Below are 14766 nucleotides of genomic sequence, written 5' to 3' on the forward strand. Positions count from 1 at the left end.
CCCTTTCTTCCCCCTTGGGGCCGGAACTGAGCTGAGTGCCGCGCTACCCCCAGCTCGTGGCTGCTGCTGGTGGACCTTTGGATAGAGGCCGCTCGCGCGGACTCCGAACTCGCAGTTAGGACCGGAAAATTAAGGTCAAGTGACCGATAATTTTGATAATTTCTCGAAATTTTTAGGATTTCAACTTTATCCCCACTTTCTAATCCCATCAGAAAAATTAACCAACCTTACAAAGCTGTTTTCAATCTTTTTCAGGTCTTTTAACAACATTAGGAGGAAATTTTCCGTTAGTTTTTTTTTTCCCAAACTCCATTTCCGCACTCCGCCCTCTCTCTCTCTCTCTCCGTTTTTTTTTAATGGCGAGGAGACTGTTCAAAGAAAAGTATTCTTTATTACGAGTCACCTAACTACGCCAAAAAGAAGGATACTGATTTAAATCTCCGTAAAGAATATTAATGTGGTTTTATTAATCTTGGGAAAATATTTTAGGGAGGATAACTTAGGAGATGTGTAATTCACGGGGAGAATATTTATCTGCCATCGTATCGACCTTTTTTAATTATCATAAAAATTTGTCTGAAGAAAAAAGAAAAAAAAATAGGTTCTTTAAATCAAACTTACCCTAATTCTATAAATACTTAAGGCTAAATTAAGTAATATTTTGAGGGAGTCTACTCCTCTGAGAAATAGATTTAATATGATCCCGAAAGGCAGGGATTCACTATAATAACTTAGAAAGATGGGACAAAATTGAAAAGAAGAGAAAATCCGAGGTTGTTCATTGCCATTTGGCCTGAAATCAAAATGGAATGTAATATACCTTAATATCGGTACACTTCTAAATAAAATACTCTCAAACTCAATAGCTGGTTTGGTCTTCTCTTCATAATGGAAATTGGAACCATCCAAGAGAGGCAGTTCTTTTCGAGGCTAAAATGGGCCTAGCAAGTTGATCTCCACGTGGGCCCTTCTCCCTTTTCCTTGTGTGGGCTCCTGGCCCGCTTTTGCTCGTCCATGAGAAGTCAAGACGGTCGCCGCCGTCCGGGCCCATCTCCTCCGGCCCACCTAAATCCCGAAAAGCCGAGAGCGCAACGTTTTTCTCGAGGCTCGAGGCTCCCCCGACGGTCGGTGTTCCTGCGCCCCGACATCAGTAACGACCCACGGGCGCGTGTGCCCCCCACTCGCTCCCTCCACCGAACACGTGTACGGCCGAGCGAGGCCGCGACCGCATCGACGGCGCGGATGCAGCGAGTAACCATTCGAACCGTACTCTCGGCTCGTCAAGGAAAAAGAAGAAAAGGTTGTCCTCTCTCTATCTCCGCGATCCGCACCGACCCGCGAACCTGACCCGAAGTCCGTGCCCGAAGAAACGACTCTTATATCTCTCTCCGACCCTCCCCCCATCGGCCGCATCTCCACTTTCTCTCTCCTCTCTTCTCTCTCTCAAGGCGCCCGTGAGAAGACTCTGTAGAGAGAGAAAGAGGAGTCCTCGGAGATCAGGCGGCGGCTTCTCTCGCTCGAATCGGAAACCTCCGACTCCGGATCTGGTAAGTCCCCCGCTCTCGGGTCCTACGCGGCGTGATCTGGTGTTGCTTTCGTCGTGCGTTAGGGATCGGTGCCGTCCCTCGCCTCGATTGAGTTCTGCAGTTCGCGGTTTTGGGGTCGATAATCTGTTTTTCTTGTGGGGAAAGCGGGTTTTTTGAATTCTTTTTTCCCTTTTGGGGCTACGGAGCTTTTTAGATTGAAGGCTAGGGCTCCCGCGGTGGCCGATCGACGGTCCGCCGTTTGCTTTTGCGGTGGAACGATGTGCGCCTTTTCTAGGGATAGTGATTTATGTGGTGGGATCCGTGATCTAGTAATCGCGACGCCTGTAATTGTGAGCCGCTTTCTGTCTGACAAGTGGTGTGGTGGAAGATTTGCGGTTGTTCTAGGTTTCGCAGGATGTGAGAGGTGTAGATCCTCTGATTATGTTGTCTTGTTGGGGGTCAATTGTATGATCGATTTGGCAATGGTTTGTGCTCGATTGTGAATCTGAGATGCAATTCGAAAGTTCGCGTTTTTCTCCCGCCCCCTGGCGGATTTGGACTTTGAGCTGACTTAGATTGGGAGGAGGACGGCGATTGTCTGTAAGATGGTGTTGCCTCTAGTTTGTGCATCTGAGTTGATGTCCTAGTCAAGATGCCTTTTAGATCCTTTGATGAGATTCTGGTGCACCTTGTTGTCTGCCTGAATAGTAAACGGGAATCCCTTTTTGCATCTCGTGTTTGTGTTCTTCTCTGAGAGAAAGAGCACGAGAGGCTTCTGTTTGGGGGTCACAGGTGCGTGTGCATGAGTGCTTGTGTTGCGGGCATTTCCTTCAGAAGTTTGCAATGATATTTTGTTGTACTTGTTGTTGCTGTTTTGGTGTGTGTTCTCGTTTTGGGCTTGAGTAACGATTTGCTTACTTCTTGTTCAGGTCTGAGCCCATCTGGTTGCTAGAAAGTTTCAATATCAACAGCCAAGTTTCATGTCTGATCTCGACGCCCAGGTTCCTACTGCCTTTGGTACGTCAATTTTCTTCCATTCAAATTTTGTTGGTTAAGATTGTAGTTTCTTTTGAGGGTTACTGAGCTTGTTTTACATTCTCTCCTTCGTTGGGATTTTCAGATCCTTTTGCTGATGCTAATGCTGAGGACTCTGGTGCTGGTACAAAAGAGTATGTGCATATTCGTGTACAGCAACGGAATGGTAGGAAAAGTCTGACTACTGTGCAGGGATTAAAGAAAGAATTTAGCTACAACAAGATACTTAAGGACCTCAAGAAAGAGTTCTGCTGCAATGGGACCGTTGTCCAGGATCCAGAATTAGGGCAGGTTTGTCATCGGCACCGATCGATTTACTCTTTGTTTTCAATTGGGTTCCAATCGACTAACTTTCTCTATGTTTTTCATAATCATAGGTCATTCAACTTCAAGGTGATCAGCGAAAGAATGTTTCCACCTTCCTTGTTCAGGTATTGACCCCTTTCAATCAGCATGTCCATAGAATGTTTAGTAGACCTAGTTACCACATTGGTCTAAGCATAAGCATTATTGGTCAGGACTGACACTCCGTTCCTTTTGTGTTTTTGATGTCAGGCTGGAATCGTGAAGAAGGAGCATATCAAGATCCATGGTTTTTGATTGCAGTATCTTTGCATAGTCCGTGGCCTGTGTTAGGGCGTCATATATAGGCATTGAACCGTGCTACTATGTTATTTTGAAGGCACTTCTGTTCTGCACCTGGTTTCTGTCAATTTCCTGAATTTTGATATGTGTTGTCTATGGAACATATTAAACTCTGTTTCTGTTTACGTACTCATGATAAGAGTTTGGGTGTTAAGGTAGAGAATCCGTCTCTCTTCTCCTTTCTTATCTTTCTCCTGCCTCCAAGAGCTCGAAATAAGGGTGGAATGAGATTGACGCCTTGAGGTGATTGTCCTGGTGTCCTTTAGATATGAGGTTCGATCAGCCTTATCTACATAGAATCCTATAATGGCTCGGTCTGCTCCTTTTGCTCGTTATTGGAATCGGTTTTACCTGGTCTCGTTGTTGAATGTCAATTCGTGCCTATGACTTCTTTGGATCGACCCAGTTTCTCATTTTCCTTGCCAATAGTGAATGGCGTAAGTAGAATGATTTATCCCATCTACGGGAAGCTGCTGCACAGACGCAAAACGGCATGATGTGCCTAATAACCATAGTTGTCATGGGATCCACTTTCCCAGATATTCACACCATAGGTAGGGGCTAAGAGGTCAACAAACCCATGGCCAATTGCGGATCTTCTTGTCATTTAGATCAACGGGGTGGGTACGACTAAGCGAAATCGATGGGGATACTTCGATTATCTTGGAGTGGAAGGAAGATTTCGGGAATATACCTTAGCCACGGCGGCCCATCAAATCATAATTAGTATTTATGTGACGACGAAATGCATTGGGGACCTTCGCGTCAGTCTCGACGCTAATTGATTGGCGCCGGACGTGCCTTGGATTGGAGGAGTGGTACTCGGGTGCGACGAGTCGTGGTTTCGTGCCATATCTGGTGCTTACAACCAATAACTAGCTTTGTTGAAAAGGTTGCTAGACCGTATAAGTCACCTACTCTAGAATATCTCGAAATTAATTCAATTTATGAAAAGGGTTTTGTTAATATAGTAATTTTTATACTATTATAAAAGCAATAGCATGTTATAAATCATAATTTTTTGAAAAAATAGATTTCATAATAGGTTTTCATTACATTATATTCACAATAAATTCATAACAGTTACATAAGCATTTCTTAAAGTCATGAATTATGAATCCTAAATAGTAATTTACCAAAAAAAAAAATTCCTAAATAGTACGGGTAGTGAATATACATCATTGCTTTTTTTAAGAAAACTCAAATTACTAGGTGCTTCATTAGTTTTAGATTCCATAACAAAATATCTTTCACCAAGTGATATTTTCGTTTTTATTAGGGGAGAGTTAGGGTGTGTTTGACAAAATGTGTTTCTATTCTCCGAACACAATTTTTTTTTTTTTTTTGGTGACCTAAAATTTCGTGCAATTGGGCAAAACAACGAGTAAACCTGGACATATACGGGAAGACCCACCACCCCTAGCGTCCCACTTAAGACCCCAAGCGACTGTGAAAAGATTCAAACTCCTCCCCTTCGTAAGGGGAGAGAGCCCAAACTTGTGGCCACCAAGGCAGTGGTCCGAAACATAAATTTTTGTTCTTTTATTCCGAGGAAAAAAAAAGAAAAGAAATATATTTGTTTACACTTTTGTTCCCAGAAACAAAAAATCTATTTTTTTTTTTGTTCCGAGGAACAATTTTGAGAAACATTTTTTTTTCTTTCTTCCTTTTAGCTAGTCGCCGGCCTCAACCATGGCCGGTGATCGGTGACCTCGTCGGAGCATCGCCGGCCCCCAGCGAGCTCGAGCTCACCCAGATTTGGCGAGGCTGAGCTTGCCCAGTGAAGGAGAGGCTGACCTCTCGCCAAGGGCCAGCGAGGTCGCCGGCCATGGTTGAGGCTAGAAGAATGAAGGAAAAAAAAAAAGAAAAGAAAAATATAATAAAAAGATTAAAAATTATATAAATTTATCAAATGTGTTTTTATTCTTGGAGTAGAAATTTTTTGCAGTTATTAAGCATGTTTTTATAATCGAAATTGTTTCTTGGAACAAAACAAAACAAAAAAACTATTTATATTAAAAAATTATTCCCCTCGAAACAAACGTTACCAAACGTGCTCTTAGATTCTATATTAGTATTGGATAGAGAGGGTCAAATGCTAATGAAGCTATATATTATATAGTTTCGTATTTATAAAGTCGCTTAATATGAGGTCAAAATCAATGATAACCATTGTCAAAATCCAATCAACAGTTTGATCCAAACTCACTTTAACATACCAACAAAAGTCCATTAAAATTAAAGTGATTTGTACAATGTCGAAGTTGATTCCACAACACTAGATATTAACAAAAGCTCCTAAAAAAACACTACTTTCAAATGAGTTCAATGACATAACGTCAGAATCTAATAGATGACGCTAGACAGTAGTAATAACATCTAGTAAACATTGCTTCTAAATGAGTATGAGGACACAATGTTGAAATTTAATCGACGATGTTGGACGGTAGAGATAACACCTACTGTACACAGTTCCTAGATGGGTATGATGACACAAACATTAGAATCTAATCGGCAATGCTAGACGATAGGTCAGTACTAGAATCTAATCAATAGCATTACCTGCGATATAGACACTTGTCGGAATTGAATTTACGATGATAATATTAAACTATAGGTAAACTAGACTAGACTAATATAAAAAGGTAAGATAAAGTAGTTTTGTGTATTGTTCGGGGGACTCTGTTGGATTGCCTATGGTATTTATAGGTCAATTTGATAACTGTTTGTGGTTGGTTGCTTCCTCTTTAAAAGTCACTTCACGTTCTTCCTTGAACCCCCTTAACTATATCTTGTTACTTTTTGTTCTCATAGCTTGGTCAATAAGTATTAACTGCTCCTTTGATTTTGGTGTCGTTTTAAGTATCAATTGTTCTCGCCCAAACTTCGCCGTCAATTCCATCTAATTGTTGTCTTCACTAGTGTTTTTTGGCTTGAACACATGGCAATCAATTGCTTTATCATCGAATCATGTATGTCTACTTATAGGTCCATCAGAATCTAGTCTAAGAGCTCTCGAAACCCATGGCCATCCTTTGTTTTTAATGACTATTATGGGCTGGGCTGATGTATATCAAAGCGTGCACGTGACAACGACGGTGATTTCAAAGGCTTTTGTCTCTCATAATGAGCAAGTGACAACAAGGGCATTTTTGAGGGTCAACACTAGATTACTGATTTCTATATTGATTTTTTGTTTTACTATGTTGAAAGTTGCTAATTAGGGGGAAAACGCACGATACATAGTAAGATTTATATAATTGGAAATGGAATGGTAAAACAGAGTGAAAGGGGAAAGAGAACAAGAATGGCTCATTTGGGAAAAGATGTCTGTATAATGGTTCCTCTGCTCTATTGACAACAAACTTATAAGGTCTCGAAATGTTATTGACATTTGAAAAGCTTTTCATTCACTTTGTGAACCAACTCTAGCTCGAGAATGTTCCGTGCGAGCGTTGTAACATGACATTCTAGTGAAATGACAGCGGGCCATGACAGCATGCCATCATCAAACGAAAATAAGAACATGAGAATCAAGATACATGGCACAACAAATGCACGTAAAGGGGAAAAAAGAAAAAGAGAAAAGAAATTGAACATGGGATGGTTGGCTGTACACCGCCAATACAACCTTAGCTGAAGTGATTACTTTGTATGCACCGTGTGTATTCATTGTCTTCGGATCGATATACTTGGTATCTACAATTTAGGTACTATTTTTGTAAAGGCAAATCCAAGTATGATTCGATTTACTTTCCTTTCCTTTCAGTGCTGATTATTTAATTCTGGATCAGTTTCAATTCGGACGATGATGAGGGACAGAGAAGAAAACATATCCTCGCCAAAGATCCACCGAAAAGGCGCACCACGCCCGGACGAAGCGCCCCACAAATATCTTCACGCGATGCAAATGGAGAAGATATTATTGTCTTTCCCAGATTTCACCCGTCCACATCAGTGGGCCCCCGCCAGAAAATGGCCGAACGAGGCCCTCGTCCTTTTGCTAAAAAGCCCACCCGAAAGGCATCCCACGCGGGCCCCACTCCCACGGTAGAAGCACCAAACGAGACGAGGCGGACATTTCACGGCAGAAATCCCAAAAGGCAAAATACGAATTGCAGAAAAGGAAAAAAAGTAAACGAAAAGGGGAGCGAATCGTCGTCTTCCTCGCATGCAGTGCTCATGACTGGGAGAGCGCCACTTGGTGCAGGAGGCATGACAGCCCCGTTGCCCATTCTGGACCCTTCAATTCCTATCCTCTCCGCCCTCCACGTGTTCCCCGATATTTTCCGCTCCGCTTCCTTATATACTCGCCCCACCCCATCACCACCCTTCGCTCTCATCCGGAAAACCCTCCAGCGAGATCCCCGCAAAGCAGCGTCCAAGAAGCTCCTCCAATGGCGGCCGCCACCATCACCTCCTCCCTCTCCTCCAAGCCCAAGCTCTCCCTCTCCTCCTTCCATGGCACCCCTCTCGCCCCCGCCGCCCAGTCCCTCCGCCTCCCGGCCCCCCGGTCGTCCGCCCACTCCTCCGGCATCTCCATGTCCGCCGCCGCCGCCAACCCGCCGCCCTACGATCTGAACGCCTTCCGCTTCGACCCCATCAAGGAGTCCATCGTCTCACGCGAGATGACCCGCCGCTACATGATGGACATGATCACCTACGCCGACACCGACGTCGTCGTCGTCGGCGCCGGCTCGGCCGGGCTCTCCTGCGCCTACGAGCTCAGCAAGAACCCCGACGTCCAGGTCGCCATCATCGAGCAGTCCGTCAGCCCCGGCGGCGGCGCCTGGCTCGGCGGCCAGCTCTTCTCCGCCATGGTAAGGAGGCTTTGTGTTTCGGAAAACGGGCGTGAATGTTTGATTTCGAAGGGAGAGAGTGAGGTCGAGAAGCCAGATGATATAATATTCTCCGAATTCCTGCTCCTTTTTTTATTTTATTTTGCTTCGATATAAATAAATACATCTGAAAATGTTTTCGCTCAGTCAAAAGAAGGACCGAGTCTGAACCGAGCGAGTACGGCCGTCGGATTTGCTGGGTCTCTCATTTCTCTGCAGAGATCAAATATTACGTGTCAATTTTTTAGAGGATGTGAAAATTTTGGCTTTAAATCAAAGAAGAAAAAATAAATAAAAACTGTATGAGCTGCTCTGATTTTGTTTTCCTGGTTAATCTTGAACTCGCGACTTTGCAGGTGGTGAGGAAGCCGGCACACCGCTTCCTGGACGAGCTCGAGATCGAGTACGACGAGCAGGACAACTACGTGGTGATCAAGCACGCGGCGCTGTTCACGTCGACCATCATGAGCAAGCTCCTGGCGAGGCCCAACGTGAAGCTCTTCAACGCCGTGGCCGCCGAGGACCTGATCGTCAAGAACGACCGGGTCGGCGGGGTGGTCACCAACTGGGCCCTCGTGTCGATGAACCACGACACCCAGTCGTGCATGGACCCGAACGTCATGGAGGCCAAGGTGGTGGTGAGCTCGTGCGGCCACGACGGGCCGTTCGGGGCCACCGGGGTGAAGAGGCTGAGGAGCATTGGGATGATCGACAGCGTGCCCGGGATGAAGGCCCTCGACATGAACACCGCCGAGGACGCCATCGTCAGGCTCACCAGGGAGATCGTGCCCGGGATGATCGTGACCGGCATGGAGGTGGCCGAGATCGATGGGTCTCCGAGAATGGTGAGCGATTCCAGTTGCTAACTCTGCATTCTCTCCCTGTCCATGTGCTTTGCTCATCGTGAATATCTGCTAGCGTTTCGCAGAGCGATCGCTGCACTTCGAACATCGGATTACGCCTACATTTCGCGAAATGGCTCTCTTTTCCCGATCGTGGTGGATTCGTGATTAGTGGGTACTGAGTAGTTTTTCCGTCTTGTCCAGGGGCCGACCTTCGGAGCGATGATGATATCGGGGCAGAAGGCGGCTCACCTCGCCTTGAAGGCCTTGGGATTGCCGAACGCATTGGACGGATCCTACGTCGGGAGCATCCAACCGGAGCTCATCCTCGCCGCAGCCGACTCGGCGGAGATCGCGGAAGCTTGAGATTAAGCCAACCGAGATTTGCTTGTCTTGAGTAGAGAGACTGAAAAAGAGAAAAGAGAGGTGTGCTTTGGTGAGATGAGCCAGGGTGGGTGGGGGCCTTATATGGCCTGTAATAGATGGAGTGCGTAGTTTTGGGCGTTTTGTCAATAAGGTTGGATTTGTGTCAGGTCTCTGTTTTTCTTTCTTTCTCTCTTTCGCTCGCTTTGCATTTTCTGCTGCCGCTGCCGCTTCTGCTTGTGCTTGCATCAAGAAGCTTTGCCTCCTGGATTTGGATGAATGGGAGTCGAGTTTCGGAGTCGATTTGCTTGTCCGGATAATCTTTTGGAGTATTCACTAAAATATCTACTAGTGGCCGAAGTCACTGTCGAAATTTCTGCTGCTTGTTATCAAAAGTACTTACTGTCTTTTCTGAAATATCTCTGGATGATAATTTGGAATAAAAATTGTTATGAGCGAGGCAGGAACAAGTAGAAATGTTTTTATGTTGGGGGTAAAACGTTCCTCTCCCCAACAATATCTGGGAAATGCATCGACATTATTTTCGAATGAAAAGTTTCAAGTACTCCCTCCAATTTTAAGATCCACACCAATTCCCCTATTCAGAATTCCGAAATATATGTATATTAATTTTCCCTCATCCCTCTCTCCTAACATTATCTTTTTAAAATTTTTCAAGATTTTCATCATAATTTTCATCAGAGCTAATTGCCCTCACTTCCCAAACCTTGGCATTTGCTTAGTTTTCTTTTATTCTACATCTATATTTATTTTGAGTCTGCAATAATCAATCGTATCGAAAAGAGCTACTTAAGTATCCGTATTGAAAGCTTAACAGTGCCATCCCATGTTTCTTTTTTTCCGGTCTTTACTCTATATCTATTTTATAAATTTCTATATGTGCTATGTGCTGTACTTATGTTACGAAACCTTCTCGTGCATCCGTATCTCTAGTCCCCAAGGTCTCCTTTCCCAAGTGGGAAGGGTGCCACTAGGTAAAATCCTAATAATTTTAATAAAATCGTCCCATAGTCAAAAGTTAATTTTCCAAAAATAACAAGGTGAATAATTTCACTCGAATAATTGACTGTAGTTATCAATAAAAGATGCAAACGACACGTAGAGTTAGCAATGTTAGACAACGACGTGTTTGCACAATACAAGTACGACATCACCGAAAGTTTGCACGACACAAGTACGTCACAGGAAAAACATGAACATGACAAGATAGGACGCACTGACTTTATATGCCGACACAAGTTGACCTAAATTAGGACGTTTTTATCGTAAATTAATTATTTAACACATCAAACGGGAATCAAGAAATTTTAGATAAATACGAATTGACATTAATTACAAATACGTCCATGACATGCAGCCCTATAAGCATCTTAGTCCCCCGGGGGTGTTGTTCAATTAAATTTTCTTTCATGTGGAATTGCCTTTATTAGAATAGATATAGGGTTCATTAAAAAAGAAGAACAACAACAACAAGCAGCAGCTTCTTAACGAGTAATTGCCATTCGGTGTGATATTCTTTTTCACCTTTTGGTTCTTCTCTGAATTTTAAAAGTTGAATATTAAACTTTTCCTTCAACGTCGAACATCTCACATCTTCCAGCAAAAGAAAGAACACTCCATAACATCAAATTATACATAATGTAATACATCAATTTCTTACCTTAAACATGCTCGAAAGCTAGCATTCGAAATAAAAACACAAATGATTTTTGAATTTTAATCAATTATACTATGTGGTTTATAAATTTTTAATTTATATAATTTTCGAATTTTAGCGGGAGCAATGTTAGACTAAAGTTAATGGACATTATTGCACACTGGCTAAAGTTTCTATACAACATTAAACAAATTAAAAATTTAGGAGTCATATTATATATTAGTTTAAAGTTTAGGGAGCAAGCTTGTCATTTTCCCTTGCATTTGCATTTGTAAGTTGAATCCGAACGACAAGCGTTTTGCTCGGTAAAGCCAGAGAAAACGCATGGTCGCTTTAGTGCAACGCATTGCTTGCGGTGAAAGGGAACGGCGATCTCGACGAATGGAATTTGTCCATTCAATCAATCGGGAATTTTAGCGCCACGATCAGTCTCGCGGATCAGCTGGACTAGGGCGTTCCTCTCGATTTCGCGAAGCACGTCAATCGACATCTTCATTCGACATCGAATCCAGAATCTGCAAAACCCTAAAGCCGGCACTCGTCTGCTCGCCGCGAACGGCTCGCGGATCCATCGTCGGAGGACGGAGCCGCTCGGTTCAGGTACTCCGTCTCAACACGCATTCGTGGATTTCATTTCGAGTTCGGGCTTGCTGTCTTACGTAATCGAGCGCGCACGTGTGGCGGGATGGTCCCGACGACATGTTTGATCGATGACCGGTTGCTTAGTGTCGTCAATTCGTTTGCGGAAGTGGTGATTTTGCTCGAGTCGATTCGACGGTGGAAGTGGTTTGTTCTGTGCTGGGTTGATGTGTGTTTTTTCTGCTGCGAACTTGGAAGGGTGCCCGAAATGCGCTGTTAGAGCGGATTGTGTTTTCTTATGTGATAAATGAATGGACTTTTTGGGGGAATTCTGTAATCGGATGATGAGTAAAAGTACGGGTGTTTTTGTTTGCATTCATCTGATTATGTCTCCTTAGTCTCGGTCTCCTTGTGTGTTCTAATTCTAGGACTTGAAGATGGAGGAACTCTTCGTGGCCATACTCTCGATGCTTCTTGTTTTGGCGCTTATTCCGCTGTTTGTATGGAAGCGGCGAAAGGATTCTTCATCAACTGATACACATGAAGAAGAACCAGATCAGGTTTATTTCCAATACTTCTCTGCATGCGGTAGTACGTTCAAAATGGATAAAATTGTTTGTCGCTAGGGCTGTATCGATCAAAATATATTCTTTGTCTAGTCATTTTGACTATGGGAATTTGGGTGCTCCTCATGTGAATCAGGTCCAACAGAGAGAAACCGTGGTGCGTGCATCTGGGACCCGTCGGATGCGTCGGAGACCGGCTTCTGGGGCTAGCACTTCATCTGCAGTGCCAGAAGCAACTGTAGAAGGTTTGTTTATGCTCCTACCATTTGCCTCCTTTCTTCATTTCCTGATGCTAATCCTTAGCAAAATTTTCTAATTAAAAATGGATGGCAATTTCTGAAGAAGCTCAAGTGGTGAGATGGAGCAATCATGTTTCTTTAAATCTAATGATCTTGGGATGGATCAGAAGTACCGTATGGAAGCTACTTATTTGAAGTCAGAATTTTTGGGAAACCAGACTACTTTTACTTTTAATAAGCTATGACAATCAGAACCTTAGTCTATACGTCTTTGGTTTTTCTTTTGGGCTTCTATTGCTAAAACTTAACTTGGGTGTTTATCAAATATAGATGATGATGATGATGGAAGTGATGAAGATGCTATGGCTGGTGACTATTATGAGGCTAAAGCATCAAAGAAGAAAGGAAAGAGACGGCAAGAGCGGGAAGCCCAAAGACAGGTTTTAGGAGATCTGCTGTCTAAATGGTTTTCTTTTTCACAATGAAAGAATTTTCTGGAGCTTTTGATGATATGAGCTTGTTTAATTTCTTTTTGTCTTTATAAAAAAGAAAAGTCTCTCTGTTACCTCCTCCAGGTATTTTTTTTAACATAATGAGTTCTAAATGGTCATCTTTCCCACCCTTTGTGGAGCTGTAGTGGGTTGTTTACTTTTTGTACTTCAAGGATATATCCCATGGTAATTCTTTTTGGGGGGTTAGGATAATTCTTGAGTTGAGAAATAGTTGTTTAATTCCTAGAAAACAGAATTTTTGCACAGTATATTATCAGGGTAATGTGTCAACCTATATTTCAGTTGGGTGTTTTCTTTTGATATCATGCTCTTTTTTCCTTATGATTTATGAGCATAGCTGCTTTGTGACCGTGCTGAGCTTTTTCTGAAGGCTGACGAGGTTGCACGCGAATCAAGGAAAACAAAGCAAGATCGCTATGCAGAAATGCGAAGGAGAAAGGATGAGGAGCATGAGGCAAAGGAACGAATGCTGGTGTGTTGGTCACCTTTCCATTGTGTCTTATTTTCTTGGCATGACCTGCTAGATATATGTGGAGTAGATAACCTGTTAGAAATCCGTGATGTACACAGGAGGAAGAGGCCAATGCTAGGAAGGCCAGGGAGGAGGAAGCCGCTGCATTGGATTTTGAAAAGTGGAAAGGGGAGTTCTCAGTTGATGCTGAAGGTACAACAGAGAATGATGTCCAAGATGGAAGTCAGGGGTTGCTTTCTGATTTTGTTGAATACATAAAGGTACTTTTAACTTTTTTTTGAGTTATTATTTACATCTCTTGGCCACTGATACATAACATTATCTTCTGTATTATTTCTGTGATTGAATTATCTTTCAGAAGCACAAATGTATTCCCCTAGAAGATCTTGCTGCAGAGTTTAAGCTAAGGACTCAGGTTTGACTGCCCACGGTTTTCCTGTTATCACTGTGAATGTTGCAACAAATTAGGATAGAATGCTTCTTCTGGTCATCAAGCAAATAAATCTTTGTGGTTTAGTTGCAAGAGTTGGTTTCAGACCCTCCACTTTATGTAAATGTATTTTTATGGTCTCTTTTGGGGCTTCATCTGTTTTGATTCACTCTCAATTTTTTTCTTTTCGGTTTGCTGCAGGAATGTATTAATAGGATAGCATCCCTGGAGAGCATGGGTGCGTAGTAACTTCCTTTACTATTTCCAGTGATTTTTTCTATACCGAAGATGCACTATTGAAACAGATCTTGATGGTTGTGTTTCTGAACCATGGAACTCATATCACATGATAGGTTCTCAGTTTCTCCAATCATTTGATACTAATGACTAGTGCATTTAATCATGTTGCCATTGATTGTTTCTTGTTTTTGCCTTTTTGGCTAGATCTGGCAACTGATCGAGTTTTGTTATTTCTACTTAGGCCGCCTTTCTGGCGTGATGGACGATAGAGGGAAATATATATACATATCATTAGAAGAAATGAAAGCTGTCGCAGATTACATTAAGCGTGAGGGGAGGGTTAGCATCTCACATTTAGCAAGCAAGTCCAACCAGTTCATCGATTTGGAGCCTAAAGCCCAGTTTGTGGAGGAAATCAGTAGCATGGAAGAGATCACCGTCAACTAACAGTCTCTCCAGTACAGTGGGTAAACAAGTTTAACCTTTTCTTTTTGGACAAAGGTGAATGAGATTGGCTGATCAAAGTGTAATTTGTATTTTTCATGTCCAGTTGCATCTTCTTTGTTAGTCAGGGCTCAGAAGTTCTCAGGTAGATTTTGATTTGAATCCATGGATTGAGAATCTTTCAGGATCAGGCGTGGGATGTCTGGTTTGTTATACTTCTGTTCTCATCCATCAAAATGGATTCTTTTCTACCTCTTTGAAGACCGAAGTAGATCTAAAAGATCATTGCTCTCCCCCAATAGTTTTCCTCTTATCTGTGCCCAAAGTTTATCTATTCTTCTTTTCCTGAGACCTTTC

At 42.9% G+C, this 14766-nt stretch overlaps 3 protein-coding genes across 5 annotated transcripts; all 3 read left to right on the top strand.

The window, feature by feature from the left end:
* The first annotated feature begins 1372 nt into the window (after positions 1-1372).
* LOC104450212 (protein translation factor SUI1 homolog 2) lies at positions 1373-3369 on the top strand. Its single transcript, XM_010064673.3, has 5 exons — positions 1373-1547; positions 2456-2543; positions 2647-2852; positions 2939-2992; positions 3117-3369. The coding sequence occupies exons 2-5, from the start codon at positions 2507-2509 to the stop codon at positions 3159-3161; spliced, it is 342 nt and encodes a 113-aa protein (XP_010062975.1). The 5' UTR covers positions 1373-1547; positions 2456-2506; the 3' UTR covers positions 3162-3369.
* A 4153-nt stretch (positions 3370-7522) lies between these two features.
* LOC104450213 (thiamine thiazole synthase 1, chloroplastic) lies at positions 7523-9666 on the top strand. The gene is made up of 3 exons (XM_010064674.3): positions 7523-8026; positions 8401-8889; positions 9091-9666. The coding sequence occupies exons 1-3, from the start codon at positions 7604-7606 to the stop codon at positions 9250-9252; spliced, it is 1074 nt and encodes a 357-aa protein (XP_010062976.3). The 5' UTR covers positions 7523-7603; the 3' UTR covers positions 9253-9666.
* Positions 9667-11197: 1531 nt separating this feature from the next.
* LOC104450214 (DDRGK domain-containing protein 1) lies at positions 11198-14758 on the top strand. 3 transcript variants are annotated; one of them, XM_039315871.1, is made up of 10 exons: positions 11198-11527; positions 11935-12066; positions 12209-12319; positions 12641-12751; positions 13194-13295; positions 13394-13555; positions 13654-13710; positions 13927-13963; positions 14207-14432; positions 14538-14758. In XM_039315871.1, the coding sequence occupies exons 2-9, from the start codon at positions 11944-11946 to the stop codon at positions 14410-14412; spliced, it is 909 nt and encodes a 302-aa protein (XP_039171805.1). In that variant the 5' UTR covers positions 11198-11527; positions 11935-11943; the 3' UTR covers positions 14413-14432; positions 14538-14758. The 3 variants fall into 3 exon arrangements, with proteins under 3 accessions (XP_039171805.1, XP_039171804.1, XP_010062977.1); XM_039315870.1 differs by having other exon boundaries at positions 11199-11527; positions 14516-14758; XM_010064675.3 differs by having other exon boundaries at positions 11200-11527; positions 12209-12317; positions 12642-12751; positions 14207-14758.
* The last annotated feature ends 8 nt before the right edge of the window (positions 14759-14766 follow it).

The sequence above is a fragment of the Eucalyptus grandis genome, chromosome 6, assembly GCF_016545825.1.
Source record: "Eucalyptus grandis isolate ANBG69807.140 chromosome 6, ASM1654582v1, whole genome shotgun sequence".
Classification (NCBI taxonomy): Eukaryota; Viridiplantae; Streptophyta; class Magnoliopsida; order Myrtales; family Myrtaceae; genus Eucalyptus; species Eucalyptus grandis.

Bases quoted from the DNA above. Each gene is read 5' to 3' on its own strand.
- LOC104450212 (XM_010064673.3), top strand. From the start codon at position 2,507: ATGTCTGATCTCGACGCCCAGGTTCCTACTGCCTTTG. The intron at 2,544-2,646 runs GTACGTCAATTT...TGGGATTTTCAG, and splicing joins CCAGGTTCCTACTGCCTTTG to ATCCTTTTGCTGATGCTAAT. The intron at 2,853-2,938 runs GTTTGTCATCGG...TCATAATCATAG, and splicing joins AGGATCCAGAATTAGGGCAG to GTCATTCAACTTCAAGGTGA.
- LOC104450213 (XM_010064674.3), top strand. From the start codon at position 7,604: ATGGCGGCCGCCACCATCACCTCCTCCCTCTCCTCCAAGCCCAAGCTC. The intron at 8,027-8,400 runs GTAAGGAGGCTT...GCGACTTTGCAG, and splicing joins GCCAGCTCTTCTCCGCCATG to GTGGTGAGGAAGCCGGCACA. The intron at 8,890-9,090 runs GTGAGCGATTCC...CGTCTTGTCCAG, and splicing joins TCGATGGGTCTCCGAGAATG to GGGCCGACCTTCGGAGCGAT.
- LOC104450214 (XM_039315871.1), top strand. From the start codon at position 11,944: ATGGAGGAACTCTTCGTGGCCATACTCTCGATGCTTCTTGTTTTGGCG. The intron at 12,320-12,640 runs TTGTTTATGCTC...TTATCAAATATA, and splicing joins CAGAAGCAACTGTAGAAGGT to GATGATGATGATGATGGAAG. The intron at 13,556-13,653 runs GTACTTTTAACT...ATTATCTTTCAG, and splicing joins ATTTTGTTGAATACATAAAG to AAGCACAAATGTATTCCCCT.